Raw genomic sequence first — 18,821 nt, 5'->3', positions numbered from 1 at the left:
GGGCAATTCCAGGATCCTTCTTTAATTCCATCTTACCAAGGGTTCTCGAGAACTCATTAGAGCTCTCGGCCGATTCGACAATGCAGCTATTACGAGAGATCAGACAGGGATCGAGATAGTAATTTTTTTTTTGTCGCTATTCGAAAAGTTTCTGGCCAGATCCGCAAAGGCGGTTCCTGTCAGAAGCAGCTTCTGGCGTGGTTTATGGTGTGCCTCTTGCACTTACTACCCCAGCCAGTGGGAGTGAGGAAGGATTTCGGTAGAGCCCTCCGGCCGAGCATAATGCTCCCATTATCTTCAGTCCTTTCGTCTGTACACCATGTACAGGTTGCTCTCGGCCAACGTACCGGGTGTCGCCGTAATTCCACGCCCCTTGCGCGTCTCCAAACCGATTTTCGTTTACCTAAGAGCGTTCGCGACACGATCGTAAACTCCTGAGGGACGAGGCGATGCTGGATGACGCTAAAACGAGCGAAAGTGCGCGGAAAAAAAATGATCGGTGGATAGCGGAGGTTGTGTCAGCCGGCCAGAAGCCATTACGGTAATATCTAGCGGGGCGAGGAAGTGATTTTTAAGGAGAGCTGCCTGCCATTTCGCAGCAATTTCGTTTCCCCACGAGCATTTCTCCTCTCCACCTTCGACGACCCAGAGAGTGGCCGGTGTTCTTATAACGGAACGATTATGAAAATTTCGCGTCGTTTCGGGGTTTTCATTTTGCCGGAAGGATTGCTGGGGTCTTGCCTCTTATACGCGTTTGGCACACGAAGCCTCGCAGCGATCCTCGTGCTGATCACCGCGTGGCCGATCTTTATGAGACTAGGATGACGCTCGTTATTCTGCCTAGAGTTTAATAGCACGGTGTTCGTCAAACGATGTTTGGTTTCTCTTCCAGATCCCTCCGCTTCGGGTTCTTCCTGCGAGGACGATGAGGACGGTCGCCGAGTGGACATCAGAAAGCGCAAGAACAGCTTGTACGCGTCTTCCTCGACCCGCGCTCTATCAGTAGACAGAGAGAAGGAATTAACCTCGGCAGACGGGGCAGTGGTCGACTGTGTAGCCCTGGTGCATCTCACGGATCAATCGCCAACCGAGTCCAATCAACCGGTTCGCCATCCATCGCCCTATTACTACGGCGACCTGTTCAAGGTGCCAGAGCAACTGAGCAAGTCGCAGCCGAACAAGTATAGAAAGAGCGTGAGCCTCGACGTACCGGGTGAGCGATCGAGGACACCCGGTATACCGAAAAGGAACTCCGTGGCGGGTGATGGGGGTTCCTATTCGTCTCAGCAGCAGCAACAACAACAACAACAGCAACAGCAGCAGCAGCTACAACCGCAACAGTATCAGCAGCTGCAGCAGCAACAGCACCCATTGCAGTCCCAACAACAGCATTATCAAAGCCAGGATCTAGTGAGCCCCACGTCGGGGAGCGAGCATGCTGTCCCATCGAGAAACGAGATCCTCTCGTCGTGCATCATCACCGAGTGGGATCACACCCTCATGCCTCCGCATAGATTGTTAAGCCATGACCTGCCCATCACCGTTTGCACTTGTGTCGCATCGGCCGAGGAGGAGGAGGATGAGCTAGATCAACGGCAGCCGCAGCTAACGCGGCACCAAGTGCGCAAGTTACGACGTACACGGAGGATAGACCCGCAGCCGATACTCGTCGAGGACGAGGACGACGTGGAGGGAGAGGACGAGGGCGAGGAAGAGGAGGAGGAGGACGTGGAGGTGGAGGAAGACGAGGAAGAGATGGCTAGGCAACGTCACCTCTACGAGACGGCCTTCGACTGCAAGGTCAATCGCTCTGACGACGACCTCGATGACCTCGATCGCGTTACCAATCATCCCGTGTTGCATTCGCAGGTACGTACTCTATTCGTCTACGGTTTATGCAGAAATGTAAAATCGAAAGGCATCTGCCAACGCTAAAAACACTATTAATGTGCATACTGGTTCCGATATTCATTGAAACATAGAGTATAAAGAGGGTAGTAATTATTTCCCTACGTTAACACTAACGTCTGCAACCTGCTTCCGGGGTTTCCACCGTTCCCTGCTATTGGGGAAGTAGGGACGTTCGCTTTTAATCAGAACTAATTAAAGTCCAATATAGCTCAAAATGTTACGGGATTTCGGGACACCGACTATGAATCTCCCGCTATCAGGCGCAAATTGGACTTTAATTACAGTCCAACCGTATAATTCGCTCATTACACGACAGCCCAATTAGACCTTGGCATTCCGCGGGTAACTTTTAATACACTTAGACCGCTTGCAATGTAATCAATTTTAATGACTATACCGATTCATTTTCGCGATAAATCAATTCATCTTTCGCTAACGAACAATCACTTTAATAAACACAGATGAGAAGCAGCAGCGCTATACCAGTGAGCAGAACGAGTTCATCGACGGACACGTCGAAACCGCAGCAACAGCAACAAGTCCCATACACTGGGCAATCCCACAGCAGCAAAGATCGACGCAAAGTCGTACTTCTCCGCCCAAAACCCATTCCGAGCCGTCTTCAGCAGCAGCAGCAGCAGCAGCAGCAGCAGCAGCAGCAACAGCAGCAACAACAACAATCAGACAATATTTCTACTCTGTCCCAGGACATCGAATCCCTCCAGATCAACTCGAGCGACGAGAAAACCGGATCACCGCGGTTACCAGCCAGAGGCTACACGCCCTCGCCTCCATCCACGGCGCCATTGCCGGCGAAGTTCCACGGAAATCGTGACCATTTACTGCTGAACATACGCAGCACCCCGAACCTACCGTCTCAGCCTGACCATCCGCGTCTGAAAGATCTACGATTGCCGGTGAAGTCCTCTTTGCGCACGAAGGATTCGCCGCAGAGCAGCGAGGGCAGCATTCTCGAGATCAAGAGTAGACCCAAGAGTTTCGCTCAAGACAACGTGGAGTCCTCGCAGGGGCGGCGCTTCGACAAGGAGCTGATTCTAGAGTTCAAGGGCAGGCCAAGGGAGGAGAGGCAACGTCCGCGTAGCCTGATCCGCGAGAGCAAACCGATCATGGAATTCAAGGGCAGGCCTCACGAGGCGGAGAGCGACGTGCTACGACCTCGCAGAGAGGTCGGTCTGTTGGAGTTCAAATTGCGGACCAGTAGACGCAGACCAGGATACTCCAGCACGGAAAGCATGGCCACGAGCAGCAGCGGCGGTAGCATGGAGTCCCTTCGCAGCAGCACCAGCGAGGGCAACAGATCCACCAGCAGCTCCGAGAGCCGCCACAGTACCAGCTTGAGCTCCCACAGTTCCGACAGCGGCGGTACCAACTGCTACCACCATCACCAACAGCCCTCGATGACTGGCTTCTTGACTCATCACACGAACAAACTGCACATACTCTCTCCGATCTCTGACAAATCGTCCCAAGAGCCTGCCTCGGAGACTTCCGACAACAATCGCAACAACAACTCGCAGAAGGCATCCCCCGAGGAGAACGTGACGACCACCGAGAACAATGTGACCGCGTCGAACAATACGAACACGAACGCTGGCAATACCAACACGAATTCCGTGACCTCGCCCATGGACACGTCGTTCAAGAAGAGGCGCACGCCGCAGAACAAGAATTTGATTAATCTGGCCCTGCAGTCCTCGTCGTCGGGCGATGCGGAGATCCAGGGCTCGGACAGCGGTATCTCGATCGAGTCGCGAGCCGGCATCAAGTGCAAACCGTTCGGGTTCCACTTGTTGAAACCGCAGCTGGACAACATCAATCTCGTCGACAACGAGCCGGAGCTGTCCGATCTCCCGTTCGACATGCCCAAGCTGCGTAGAAGGCGATTACTTATGCAACAGGACGCCACCACGTCTGGGAGCGCGACCAGCGTCGATCTGCGAGATTTGCCGTTCGACATGCCGAAATTGAAGAGACGACTCAGATGCATGCAGAGCACGGAATCCAGTGGGTCGCAGGCGTCGTCCAGTCTTTCAGTGCGCGACGTCGAGCCGTCTGCGTTGTTTGGTAAGTCCGCCATGATTATTTCATTCGGTTACGAAGGTGACGAGTTAAGGGGTTGGGAACGCTTCTCTTCCTTTTTTAACTGAACAGATATGCAGGATAAATTGGTTGTTAAATATTTAGTTATCGCATTAAGTTGTAAATTTGGTAAACATATTCAAAATTGATTACTTTCTCGCGTTAATCTTAACTGGAATATCCGAAACTTCTCTCTGTCCAACGTTTAAGACACCGAAATGGATTCCCTCTTCTTTAATCGAGCGTCTGGCCATTAAAACGATAAAAACGGTACTTTCGGCATTTCGAGGTAAACTAAGTACTTATCAACGCTAGGGGACACCGTAATTTGATGCTGATCGTTATGAACCTTCCAGACAGCGGCTAATATCGTTAAGCTTCACTTAGCGCCTGCATCCCTCTCAGAAGCTAAATATTTAATGTTACTAACACACGTACCCCTTTATACATATAGTCATAAATGTATAGTTCCTGCATTTTGCTCTTCGTCAGGATAGCCTACTACATTTAAAACAAAATCGATGAGAAAACGCTGAACGTACAAAGTAATACATTTTTGTCTTGAAAATAGAACTAAAGGCTCAGCATATAAAATTGTTAATTTGATTTTTCTGCGGATTTATTATCTCTTATCCCTCAGCTATACAAGTATTATATACATATTCATTGAGATTCTCATTCTTCAACGTTTCGTTTAATTTTCTTTCGGTTGGCGTTAATTTATTCTCGCAATCAAAGCGTCGCTTCAAAGAACGTTTCCTTACGAGGGTAGAAAGACCGGAACTTCTAATTAACGCCGTCTCCAGTGTATTTCTCCTGACAACTTTTCGTTGTTCGGAAAGTCATGCTCAAAGGATTGAAAGTTTCCTGTAGTGGAATAGCACGGGCTACATGTCACGGTGAGAAGTAAATCCGGCGTGGATTAACTCGATTTGCCTGGTCACGGCGAATCAGTTATGCGCTGCTCGCCGCTGTGTAAACATAGATTGCTGTAACGCGGATCGTAACGCGAGGAACGCGTGAGCGCAATCCGACAAGAGTGTTAACCATTGCCATCATTCGCAAAGTCCTGCATCCCGTTCACTAGGTTGATTACCAAGAGAACGAATAATTAAATTACAGTTCGTACGATCCCTAGAAGATCCAAGGATCGCCAGTAAGTTATTACCTTGGAATGCACAGTGGACGGAAGCTACCAATTAACCATTACAGCCCACACCAGCCAGCAATCTAATCAGTCGACACCTTAATGCCCCCATAACGACGATCGATCGAGGAAAGACAGCGAGAGAGCCAAGGGATTTGCCAGATCGTGTCACGCGAAGATTTATGCGTCATCGATCACCGATCACCCCTTAATACTTGAATCTGGCCGCGATTTGCGGGCTACATTAGCAGGCGTTCGAAATTAGTCGGCCGATTAAGCTTCCGGTCCCTCGTTCGCCGGCCAGCGCGCCGCACTCACGAGCTCCCTAAGTTGCGCGCCGCGTTCTGATGGGTGTTTCAGCCACCCTTCCGGATCCGAAATTGCGAGAGCTCGAACGCGAGAGCTTCGAGGCGATGTCGCGTCGCCTGCGGGCGAAATCTGCGCCGCGTTGCGATCAGGGGATGGTAAATAGCGGTGTAGCGGTGCTGGAGTTGTGCGAACGCGTTCATGTGTACAGCTCATGGCCGCTGGGATGAACGGGGAAGGGGTGATAGTGGGCGTAGGAACGAAAGGGTTGTTTTTAACGCCGATCGTGCGTCAATAATAGGACGAACGTTGGCGGAATCGAACAATTATAATTAATGATCGCAGGGTTAGTTTGAATTGGTGGGAGAAAATTGACGAGAAAAATGATACATTTTTTTGGTTTATTCAGTTTTTCTAGAGGTTCTTTCCTGGTATAGAGATACACGCGGATCGATCGGTTTCAATAAATGCATACACAAACGTACGAAGCATAGACGTCTGTGTGATGCATAGCAGCATTTCCGGTTTCGCGATAACCAAAATTGATTGATGCTTCAGTATAGATTGCGCGAGCTGTTTTCCATATCGGTCGCCCTTGATACCACGCTGGTCGTGTTCCATAGTCGGAGGTTTCATTCACCGCAATTCTGCCATGGATAATGGATAAAATCTCTGGGCACAGCCGACAGACGAACACATCCGTTTTATCGGTCGAGGAAAACTAGGCTAACGTCTTCGTCCTTACTCTTCGCACGATCTCGAAATACTTATAGAGCCTTCCGGTGTCTACCCCAATTTATCGAATCTCCTTACGTATCGACTCATTCGAGCCCTTCGTGTCTCACGGTCGCACGCGCGTTTGAATTCTCGATTCTTATGATCGCAGTCAGCTGCGACGAGATCGGGAGAACGCCATTTTTTCCCCGTTTGATGGATGTCGGTCGAGCTCGTAGCCGTAAATTACATTTTGAAGAGGAGAAATGGCATGCGTTCGAGAACAGATTCACGAAAGTCTCCGCGCTCTTTTTTTCCACCCGCCAAAGTGTCGACAATTACTTATCGAGCCTTAGAAACTAAGCAGGGATGATCGATCGGGGTATTTGTTTCTCGTCCCAGCCGATTTTATGAGTTCCCACTGATGGATCGACGGTCGCGCAAAAACAGCAATTTACGGGAGAATTAGCGACCGTGGGAGCTGACAACGAATCTAACGAGAGAAACATTAGTGTCCAGGGAGGGTGGTCGTCTGTTATCTAATATTGAAATCGTTCGAAGATATCATTGGTCTATCTTCAACTTCACCTTCTGTATCTCATAAAAATTTGCAAAAAACTCTCTACGCAGTGGTCCAAAAAGAAAAACAAGACATATTCCACAGACATGGTTTAAATTAAAAAGGTAATCGCTCGAAACGGTCCATTAATCCCGCCAGTTCATCCCGCCCAGGAATTAAGCGGGGCATTTTCCGAAAGGGCGGTTTTCGATTCGTCACACGTTTTGTCCCCTTTCATCCACGGCGACGGACGACTAGCCCGGAAGAACCACGGTTCCGCATTATGCATCCGAACAAAACGTCCGAGGCTGCTCGTTGGCGAACGCCCTCGTGTACCCACAATACGCGCCCCAGGGCCGGTGACGCGAACATGGACCCGGAGCTCGAACCGCAATATCTTTGTTCCCTCGTGCACCGTGCACGTGTTGCGTGTTCTCGACGTGTGCGCCTTTGCATGGACGGAAATGGAAAACGCGGGAACGCGCGTATCCACAGTTTGGGCATGTCGCGTTGGGGCTGTCGGCGGGAAGATACCGAGAACATATTGGAAATATCGGAAATATTACGCCCTACTTGCGACGCGACCACTCCGCGACCTCTCGCCTCTTCTGAACGTCAATGGCGACCCTTTCGTTAAGCGGCTCCTGTCAAAGATGCGCTTTTTCGCGGCGGACAAAAATAGCCCCCGGCTGGATCAATGAATGCTCGCTGCGTTACAACTACTGGTTCAATTCTACGAGGTATTTAGTTTCACGTCGGACTCGAGAAATTCTTTGTAAATTTCCGAGCGAAATTTTTAGTTACATCCGACAACCGAGAAGTAAAAAGTTTGCAGCGTAAGTAAGTTAATATCTCTTGGTGCTTCCGCATTTGGAATCTGGGCTTATAGCTTGATGGGTCCAACCGTTTCGCATAGCTGAGTACGAGAAGCATTCGAATTATGCGGCTGGCGAAATAATTAGGATGCCAAGTCGTCGAGGGGGATGTTTTCCCCTTGGATTCACTTTCTTTTTCCAATGCAATTTTGTGATATTGGTCATTCCTTAAATTTAACATCGCTTCTTATTTCCTCGAATTACCGTTCTGTTATTGGACAATAAACTCGCTTCGATAACTCTTCATTTAAATCCTATCATTCCGCAGCGAGCATGAAAACGCGCCTCGAATATCGCGCAATAATATTATCGAATCGATAAATATATTTTCGCGGCGAGAAGTCGTACGTTCGTCCAATATTCGCGTTATAGTGTCCCGCCTCGCAAATATTGCAGTCGTAGATAACTGTTACGGCATTCTAAATCTCGCCGCAGGAACGGTGTAATCCGTGATTTTAGCATCGACGGGTCGAGGAAATTGATACTAGCAATCTCCGCGCGGCTCGATCTATCCTCGCGTCTGGACCATTTAACGGGTAGCCACGGCGACGGTGGTCGTTAACAGGGTGAAAGGAGAGAAGAAAAAAAGCAACGGTCGCACCACACCGTATCTCCCTTCTCTCGCTTGGCTAGGTACGCGAGAAAAAATTCAGTGGCTAGAGAAACGGGGGAGGAAGACTTTTGCTACTGGTATTTGAATTACTCTTACCTCGAACCTCGTTTCTTTTGTGTCTGGGTGACGTACGCTTCCCTAAGGATCCCTAGATAAGGGAGCTATCGATCTCTTTTCTATTTCCAGGAGGGCTGTAATGTCGATACGCCTGTCGATGACTCTTCCTTTTAAAACGGTTTATTTTTACGAGAGTGGCCCTTTAAAGAGCGACCCTTACGAAGGCCATTTTTAAAACAGTGAATTTTATTTCAGACTTGAATGGAATCATGAAATTTGAGCATTATGGCCGTATTGTAATTAACGTCAACAGTGTATACGAAGGCGAGCAAAGTAATTACATTTTCTTGCGCGTAGAGGCAACCGATGTCCCTCCACGAGTTCCATCTCCCACGTTCGTTTCACTCCAGGAACAAACATGGATCTAATTTAAAAGACTCTCGAAAGGGTCGACTTTCACGGACGCCAGGATTGAAAGCAACTTTTCTGTGCTCTCCACAAAGAGCAGGTCCTTCTCTATCCGTTTTCGAGTCGATACAATGCAGCGACGTCCGCTTTATTGTCACCGTAGCGAACATCAATCCCGTTCGGTTCAACTTTTGCTTTTATTTTATTCTGTATTTGCGTTGCTTTTGCGTGGCCAAACGCGCAATCACGTAGAGAACGTAATAACAGCGGTTATCGAATATTTTTCCAGAATTACCGAGATATTGGAAATTCAGATTCGCTTCGACATGGCGATGTTAGCGACAAAATAAAAAAATGGAAATAGAAAAATGTTTAGTTGCTTAGTCGTTATTTACTATTCGTCGTATTCGATATTTCGTGTAATTTGGCAGCAAACGGGCAGGCCTGGTATTTCGGCTGTTATTCCGTATGCAAATCGAGCTTCGCATACGGTTTTCTAGGCAGTAAAATTCAACGTACCGATTGTACCCGAATCCGCCTATTACTATTTTACGATATTATCGAGAGAATGCATTTTACGTCCGCTCGAGCTTCGTTCGCATACTTTACCGATGTTTTCCGCCAGTTCCCTTATCAGACAGTTACATTTTGGTAGCCGTCCAAAGTACCTCGTAGGATTTTCCAAACGTCGACCACGTGATAAGTAACTCGACGCGACTGATCACACGATCAGACCACGAATCGAATAGACAATTGATATCGTGCGAATATATTATCTCAACTATCTTGTATACCATTTTCGACACTGCAGTCAAATTTATTCCAATTTTATCGAAATAACAAGCACTCGTAGTAAAACCTAACTTATACTACCCGCCTCGAAAACACGTCACTCTTCATCCATCGAGAACTCTTTCCCATTGCTCGTAACATCGTTATTTTATTCCTCGAGTTTCATCGCCGGCGATATTCGAACCGACAACGGCGTTAAACGCGAGGAAACAACGAAACCCCGTCGAGTCGAGGGGTGGTTTCGCGACGCTCGCGTCGAAGCGTCACCGTTGGCGGGTCGAGTGAAATTCAACGAACGGAATTCCACTGGAACCCTAACTAGATTCCGTTTTCAGCCGCGACATATTCCCGCCGGCAGAAAAATACAATTTTCGTCTGTCTGGTCATGGAAACCAGTCACGTACGGTTTACCTAGCTCGTCGCCAATCGCATACCGGTACCGACCGCGTCTCGTATGTACATTCGGCTGTCGTTAAACGTTTTTGGTGGAGGGCCAACGGGTCGCGGGCGTCCGGTTCGACTCGAATTCCCGGCCGTTCGCTTGGATTTTAACGAGTGGTTTAACGTTGCTCACTAATTGTCACGGTCGACGAAATCCTTAAGTGCTGTCGCTGGATCCGTACGTTCGACTCGCCTAATGCCCGCTTCTCCTGCACATGTCCGTCAGTAACCTAGTTTTTCATTTAGCCACGCTGCGTCTCGCGAGGAATTACGCGCGACCTTCCCTTCTTCGATTCTCTTCGTCTGTGGATTTCTATTTTTTCAAATTTTCGTCGTCAATGATTTCTTTCTGAAGCTCACTTCCTCGCTTACAGTAGCTTGTTAGAAAATAACACCATTACTTGTATGTAAGTGGTATGATGGCAAATGTGTGAAACCTTGCTCGTCCAATTAATTCGCGATGCTACTTTTACCTTGGCGAGGAACCGTGCGGCGAGGATACGCCATTAATTTAGAGAGTAGTGTTCTCTGCTTTTAATAGTTTGCAGAAGCGCTATAATAACTCGTTAGCTCGTTGGATACCTCTACGTGGTTGTGACCGTGCGTTAAGGTGATACGATTTTTACTTTGGCTAGGTAGGCGGTAAAATATTCCTCGCGGGTAACAAACTGAAACGAAGCGACGAGGCGGATTGAAAGTGGTGTAACGGTTGGTTTATCTACGAACCTTTGACCCACATCGACGTTAAATCCTTGTACGTACATAGATCGCGGGAATGTGAGAATAAAAGTGACATTAAAGAGTGAAGAGAAGAACCGCCGCGGTGCATTCGATTAATATTTACTTTGCCATTAATTAAAATGATCAAACGTCCTAAGTTCGCTAAATCTGCGGTTTCGCGGCTCCGCCAAAGTGGCCACGGTACGTTTACCCTTTTTACACCGGAATTTCTTCAACCTCGACGTATTTTTGCCGTGACTCTCTTGACGAATTTTCAAAGTGTTGCTTCGAGGCGAAGAAAAATTATAATTTACGTTCACAGCGTTCTTATTTCGTTCCCTCGTTTGACTTTTAATGAACGGAATTTGAATCGAGGCAAGTAATTGGGCATTTAATTTCCGACGAAAGTTGTACGTATTTACCACAGCAAATGGCAGTGAAATATATTGTCGATTCTATATATTTGATTGTTGGAATTAAATTCACCGTACGGTTTAGAGAAGCCATATTTCATAAGCACGAGCACAGGTTCCCGTGAATCTCGCAGCGCGAATAAAAAAACGATAAGCCGCTATTTATCGATATCCATCACGTAACCAGGCGTAGACGTATCGATACGCATAGCGGTGCGAACGAGCCGGTGATCCCCGAGCAAATTGCGCCGCAGACCCATCGACGGGAACGTCGTATGTGCGTACGGTAGTTCATATTTCATGAGGATTGGCTCGTATCAAGCATTCCAAGCAGGCTCGAAGTGTTTGTTACCGCGTCGATAAGGGCTGCCGGCTTGCTCTGGGGGTTGATCGCGAGAAGGAGGGGTTGTGTAACTGCAACATCTGTTGGCGAAGATCTTAAGGTCTATCCCCGCCTATGGTATCCCGCATCTGTTGTTCGGACGTTTCGACGCATCGCGAGCTTTTCTCCCGCGAGGGGGAGAAACGTTCAAAAGATTCCGAGTCGTAAAATGCCCCGGATGATGATCGAAAACTTGCGTTCTCACCGTGATTCGCAACATTTCGCTGGATTTCTGCGCGAGTTATTAATTACGATGACGGGGGGATCGCGTTTCTACAGATTTCCCGGCCGGGATTGGATAATGGTGAGAGATTTGTGAACGTTTAGATTGATCGCACCGAATTAGAGGATTAATGCGAATTTTAGAAGATCGACAAACATCGTTGACCGATGGTATCATGCTTTTCAGATTGCAAAAAATTTCTCCTTGTTTTAGTTTTCTTGGTAGGTTTCCTCTTTGGATGCGGACAGTATCAGTTCACATTTGGCAACCGTACTTAAGGAAGTTTCTGGCGTGTTGTACTTTGCTCAACGTCTTTTGTTCTGTACTTCCTGCGTATCCTCAGCAGTGCTTTTTGCAGACGTTGCAGTCTCGATTCAACGCGAAATTCTATATAACTGCTTTCAGTTTCATGGATCTTTCTATTATTTTTCTTCCTCTCTTCCAGCGAATTTGAAACAATTGAATTGTAAACAAATGGAAGATGCGCTCGAAGTTCCATCAACAGGGGATGCGCCTCCGCGTTCCTAACCATGGGTTGCTCCTTTACTCGTAGCTTGAACTGCTGAGAACAGCTTAATGACCGAAGCAAATAGTAGTATCATACATTCTGTTAGCAGAGAACTTACCTATGTGGCTTTTGCTACACGAATGCTGGACCACTGTTGTGAGACTTTACAAAGTAGCATACCGTGTGCTTCAGCCAGTGCATCTCAGTATCTATGCCTATTATGTACAAAATTTATATCCATCGCACGAAATTTTAAATTTGATCATTTGATTATTCATAGAAAGTTGTTAATTCGAGACAGTAAATTTAAAGTGATTTAAAAAGGACAGGAACAAATGCTTCTATTTAACAATGTAACAAGTTCCCCGGGTCTCCGCTGTTGGGGATGAACGATTCCAGCCTACCGTGAAGCGCAATTTTCGATCGCAACTCTTGCGTAAAACTCTCCGCCATCTGCTTGAATCTTCGATTTCTTCCATTGGGGGAGACTTTTTCCAGAGCACGACTGACTCATGAAATATTTTCGCGGGATAGCACTTCATGAAACTTTCCGTTCCTTTCTCTTGTCTTTCCACGAACGAACACCTCTTTCGTTAAAATTTAAGCGTCCAAATAAAAATGTCACCTCAATCTAACACGCTACAGCAGCTTCCATATTGAATTGTTTGCTGTCATCAAGAAACACGAGAATTTTTTTCATTTCCAGCAAAGCAACAGAATTTGTAACGTCGTAACGAAACAAAAGCTATTTTAATTACTACGTCGCGACAGGAAAAGTCGATCGATATCTCGTAGTTTGCAACGTCCATCTGAACCTCTTCTATAACTTGTCGCCAGTTTCGAACTACGGCCAACAAAATTCTAACGGACAATTTCCATTTCCCTCCCCCGATTCAAAAGCACCGCTCGACCGTTTCGCCGTGGCTGATGAAACTGTAACAATTTCTCGCTTCCACCAGGAAGGATCAACCCCCGCGTTTTCGTATTGCGATTTCACCGACATCGCATTCAGACGCACTTCCGCTTTAATGCCGCACGGAGACATGATGGAATCACAGGCTCTCGCGTTACCTCCCCATGGCACTAAATTCTTCGTCGTCGTAAATCTGCTCGGAGGGTTTCACTCTAGCCCTCTTTCCCTCTCTCTCTTTTCCACGCGAATAGTTAAGAGCAGCAGCGGAAGCCGGATAGTTGGCTAAAGAAAAGTACGTTCGAGGGACCCAGGGACTGATTGGTTACGGAATCTGTAGTCCTATTTCCTGTAATATAATTGCAACGACCAAGGCACATATTGTCATCGACTCTCTGATCATTCGACCGAGATAGGACACGTCGAGATTTCCGGTGACTCTCTTCCGTGACGAAGAATTTCCCTGGAGACTACTGCGTCTGACTTTTCCTAAGTTTCTACTACTGGACCGTCTCTTCTCGACGTGCCCTTCTTACATGTTTCACGAAACTCGTGCTTCCGAATTATATGGAAATGTTCTAGCTGCTTTGTGCTGGATATTTTGTTGATAAATCATTCCACGAGACAGGTGCGAGAAGTGGAATTATTTTGTTCCACAGAGTAGACGAGCGAATGGAACAAGTACATACCTCGAATTTGTCGAGCCAAGAGTCTACGCTATTTACTCAGTCGTATTCAAACATACAAAATCTACATCATTAGCATTGCGCGTTCTACTCATCAAGTACCATTATCATTCTCCATTGACGAAACACTCGCGACACCTCGCGCCCATTGGCCCATTGTAGAAAGTATTCGCGAAGTGTTCGCGGAAAGGATTTCGGTTCTCGCCATTCCTATGCTAAATCCGGCAACTTCATCCCCGCGATAACAAGTTTCCAAAGTCGCTCGCGACACACCTAGCCTGTACAAATAACGCAGACACTTATTCGGTTGCGGAGGGCGTCTCCGTGAACGCGCTCGCGGCTCTACTTCGCATTTCCCGTGGGACAGGCTGGCTCGGATGGAGGACCGCCGCGAAGAAATTGATTGAGACGTATCTCCGTCTGAGACGGATATTAAAACAGTCTGCGCGGGAAACGAGAAAATAAGTGCCACGGGTGTCAAGAGGAGAGTTTGCTGAGCGGAACGAGCCAACGAAGGAATAACGAGCGCGTTCGCGCGTGTTATTCCTTCGAACCGCGATTGTCCTCCCGGGAGGGCTCGCAACAGTTTCTCGTTCGGTTTCGGTCAGTTTCACGAATTGTCTGGTGTCGCTGGACTGCGGATAAACTCGTACGCGGCCTGCTCTTGGAAATGGGCCATCCGCAATTATAACGCTGGCTGCGCCCGCATTATTTTACGTCGAGTCGTCGTTTCCTTGTTTTCTGCCGTTCGAATTTGTCGAGCTAAGAGTTTTATGTTTTATGTATGAGTAATCGTTATTTAAACTGCCGGCGAATAATTCCGCGCATCGAGTTAAATCCTGCGAAAGGTTAATTCAATTGAATTCTGCAGCTGAGGTCAACTTGCACGGTCGTATTCCGATTCTTTTCACTTGATACGATTTTCTTGTTCCTTTGTGATCATTTTTTTTTTGTTATTCCAGGGAATGATAAAAATCGCCTTTTATGTGACAATTCTAAATAATGTTGCTAACGAGATGAAAAAATGTGCAATACATGGAAATAGGAAGGAGGAATCGTTTCGTTTTATCGTGGAAAATGAGAGGAGGAGAAATTCGGACTCTTTGGAGATAAATCGAGCCGTCCGAACAGGTTGATTAAATTTAATAATACAGATACGGGTACACGCACATAATCTCGGAGAGTAGTAGGCGGATGCCTTCTATCCGTTAATGTTTAACTATGCCTGAAGAGCGCCTGGATCCGGTCTTTCGAGAGTTTCTTTCGCTGTTGCGTGTGCCGAAACGATTTATGTCGAATGAATAATTCAGCCGGAGAAAATTCTGTTACCCTCGAATTCTGTTGCTGCCAATTGTCTGCATCGTTACGGCGAACATCGTTAAGGGTACGATAGGAACCCATCGATAGCTGTCTTATTAAAAAATTCTTAGATACTTTCAAGATGTATCCAATAGATATACTCAATGGGATTCAGAGATTCTCGTCTCAACATTTCCAAGAATTCTTTAAGTCACGGACTCTAAATAGATCGTACGAGGTCGTGGTAATTTTATTGTATCCTTCTCTCGGTTCTTCTTCGCGAGCACCTTGCAAATTTTATCCTTAGGTGGTTATTTATTATTCAGAATGTGTCTCGAGGTCTGCTGACCCAAAATCCATTCCGGTTTCCTACATTTTTTGATCAAATCACAAATCAAGATAACTCAATAGCAAGGAAATATTTTCTGGTGTTGAATTTTATATATAATTCATTTCCGTCTTTCTATTACACAACATACATGGTTTGCCATTATGCGAAGGGAATCAGTGCTGGAAAGTGCCAAGAAAATCGGATCCAAAGCGTGCAGCTATTGCGTAAAGTCCGAGGAAATTCAATGTTCTCGAATCCCAGAGTACAAGCTCATCCATAATGTATAAAGCACATCTTTTCGAGAGACTGTTCGAACGGGGTTTACCTTCGCGAAGGGCTAACGCGTAGTTACACCTGTCAGAACAATTCCTTCGTACCTGGATCATGCGACCTTCGAAAAGTCGACCGCTAAGAGATTGCACCCAACAAATGAAATTACCTCGCGGCCGCGCAGCCACTTCCTTGGACCCTCCCGTCGATTATCATCCCCGAACTTTCACGAGGCCGGTAATAACATTGACGTTCACGCTCGATGGAAGCCACCCGCGGAAGAATTTACTTAGCGAAATTTATAAATTCTTGATGAACAGGGGATGATGTTTCCTGTCTGTGGAAGATACTGATTGGAACGATTGCAAAATGCCTCTTCATCATCTGTAATTAAATCGACTTTCGTTTATTACTACTTTTAATAGCATTGACATTCGTTTGATAAAAATTTCTATTTCACAACTATCTTGATAACATTTAATATTAAGAAGCACATGGTTGCTGTAATGCTTTCGAAGTCACGATTCCTGAGATCGTCGTTCACTAACAAAATACTCCTTCTCACTGTCTCAAATCAAATATAATTAAAATAATTCGAAGCTCACAGAAACTGTACACGGTGATTTCCTTCAACAAACGTCTATTTATCCGTCAATTTATCAGCCAGTCAAAGGAATAGCAGTTTCTATTTTCCTTGTCTAATTTCAAGCCTCGCCGGAGAGATCGTGGAACCTTTAATAAGCATAATACTTGACGACTTCAATCAAGGCTCCGCCATTCGTTCGCGACGAAGGAAGCAGAAGTAGCTCGTTGTCTCCTATATCTGGGAGGCCACATTGTTTACCAGGGAACAATGCTCGTAATTTCCGCGCGAATCTTAAGTGGCAGCGGGGTGAAAAGTTTCCACCGGCCGATGAGACTCTTCCTCGACGCAGCTGGGAAAGAAAGAAAATTCGTGGAGGAGGAATTTCGATTGTATTGTCTCTGTTAAGCGAGAACGCTCGATCTATCCATCGAAGAGTACGGTAGACGGTTCCATTATCATACCTCCGGGAAGAAGCGTCGAAAGTCACGGTCGATTGTTCCACTTCGAAGGAAATATTTCTTGTCGGGTATTACCTAGTCGTCGCTTTGAGAGGACGGTTATTGATGACGCCGTTGTGCAGCGTTGAAAAGTTGATGGAGCGTTCGTTCGAGAGCGACAGTCGATTAATGAACATTCCTGTCCCTTTCCATCGTTACCTGCCGCTTTATTAATTTACTTAATCCGTTGGTGTGCCGCAAAATAAATTGCTCCTCCAGTTTATGTCAGGGAGATTCTTTCTAACGAAGGATTACACTTAAATTCAACGTGTGAAATGTCTACAAATACACAAGCATGCAAGATTAAAATATAAAATACTTGAGACCACATCCGATACATCACGATTCATAAAATACAGCACCACGTCATCCACCATAAAACTACTCCCTCATCAACACCGAAATACAAACCCTTTCGCTGGAAACTCTCCTCTCACCGTTCCATTCTCATAACGACCATAGATAGATCTCGCACGCCAACGTTTTACACCCGATCCATCGGCCGGGAAATTCGCTTCCTGTCGCCGTGAATCTTAGCGGAACGTAGGTTCGATTCGTTCCAATTACACGGAGGGGCGGCATAAAATCAGCGAACGCGGAGGGCGGTTCTCCGCGTCGGCTACCGTCGTCGCGTACGTGTATAATCGATGTTTACCCCAGGGAATTCCGCGGCGTCTAACTGTCGCGTGACTCATTTCAGGCGGCGGCCTGGCGCGTCCGAAGATGACGCTGAATCTGGACGCTGGAAACGGGACGAACATCGGCGGAAACCTCGGCCAGTTAGCACCGAAAAAACCAGGCGGCCTCAGCCTTGGACTGCCGTTGGAGATTAGCACCGTCCGCGGTTCAGCGGACCTGGTCGACGTGGATCTACCCCTGGAGAGACAAGGGTACGTCCTTCGTGTCTCGCCAACTTTGTTTGCCCGCTGTTTTCTGCGCCCGTGTTCTTTCACAGACGCTTGTAATTCAATGTAAATTAAAATCCTTGTTGCCCTCCTCGCAGATGGTATCACGGATCCATTACAAGAGTCGAGGCGGAAGCTGTCCTGCGACTTCTCAGGGAGGGAAGTTACTTAGTGAGGAACAGCGAATCGACCAAACAAGATTATTCCTTATCGTTGAAGTAAGTTTTATCCACAGTGACGCGATCTTCCACATTTTTCCTCAGGAAATTTTTACCGAAACTCGAGTAAGAAACGGTAGGGACATAATTTCTGGGTAAATTAACGTGGCTGGGACCTTGAACTTTCAGAAGCGCTCGCGGTTTCATGCACATGCGTATCCAGAAGAACGAGGAGCTGAACGCGTACATCCTGGGCCAGTTCAGCAAGCCGTTCGACAGCATACCGGAAATGGTTCGTCACTTCAGCGTGAACCGTCTTCCCATACGCGGCGCCGAGCACATGTGTCTTCTGCATCCGGTCATAGCGCAGCTTTTGTAGCGCATCTCTCGTAGCGCCGTTTAAGGCGCTCCCGAATTTTTGATATTCCCTTTACCGTCGAAGTAAATACCCGATGCGAGTTTGAAAACGGTACTCGGAATGTTTCTACGCGTAAGAAGAGAGACGAAAAGAGAGGAGGAGAACGAGAGGCAGTGGTTGTGCGCACGGGGAACGATTAATCCACAGGAAAGTAGAACCTGGTACTTCCATTGAAATTTCCATTCCAGTCTCGCGATCCGGCTCGAGGCTGCGTACCGACGAATTTTACCGAGCTTCCGAGGTGAATCGAGAAGGAAACGATGACTAAAAACTATCCACGGGAATAACACAGTACAAAGCTTGTAACCAGTAAAGAGAAGCTTGTTTCTGTAGGCTTAGCGAGCGACCTTGAAGTTAATCCCGTTCGTTTTATATAATCCCCTCATAATTCCATCGACGCTTGACCTATGTCGCGCAAGAAGTTATTAGCCGCGAAAGGAAGGATTAGTTGACTCGACGTGTTGAACGTAACAACGATGTAGCTACGGCTGAAGCGACGAGCTGTCGTTGTTTCGCACGGGACACTTTTCAGAGAAGAGAAAGCGTGTCTGTATTGAAACGAACGTTTGAGAATCGGACGAAAAGGGGCAGA

The 18,821-nt window shown here is 47.1% G+C and overlaps 2 protein-coding genes across 2 annotated transcripts in view; one reads left to right on the top strand and one right to left on the bottom strand.

Moving 5' to 3' along the window:
• Hwt (SH2 domain-containing adapter heavyweight) overlaps nt 1-18,774 on the top strand; it is a 168,363-nt gene extending 149,589 nt beyond the window's left edge. The window contains exons 5-9 of the mRNA XM_076892437.1: nt 893-1,869; nt 2,373-3,996; nt 17,449-17,638; nt 17,752-17,871; nt 18,001-18,774. Coding sequence (XP_076748552.1) covers nt 893-1,869; nt 2,373-3,996; nt 17,449-17,638; nt 17,752-17,871; nt 18,001-18,190 — 3,101 coding nt within the window. The 3' untranslated portion in view covers nt 18,191-18,774. The remainder of the gene's footprint in view (nt 1-892; nt 1,870-2,372; nt 3,997-17,448; nt 17,639-17,751; nt 17,872-18,000) is intronic.
• LOC143422091 (uncharacterized) overlaps nt 1-18,821 on the bottom strand; it is a 442,059-nt gene that overhangs the window by 89,038 nt on the left and 334,200 nt on the right. The window lies entirely within an intron of this gene.

Source organism: Xylocopa sonorina, chromosome 3, assembly GCF_050948175.1.
Source record: "Xylocopa sonorina isolate GNS202 chromosome 3, iyXylSono1_principal, whole genome shotgun sequence".
Lineage (NCBI taxonomy): Eukaryota > Metazoa > Arthropoda > Insecta > Hymenoptera > Apidae > Xylocopa > Xylocopa sonorina.
This window is presented reverse-complemented; position numbering and strand designations above follow the sequence as displayed.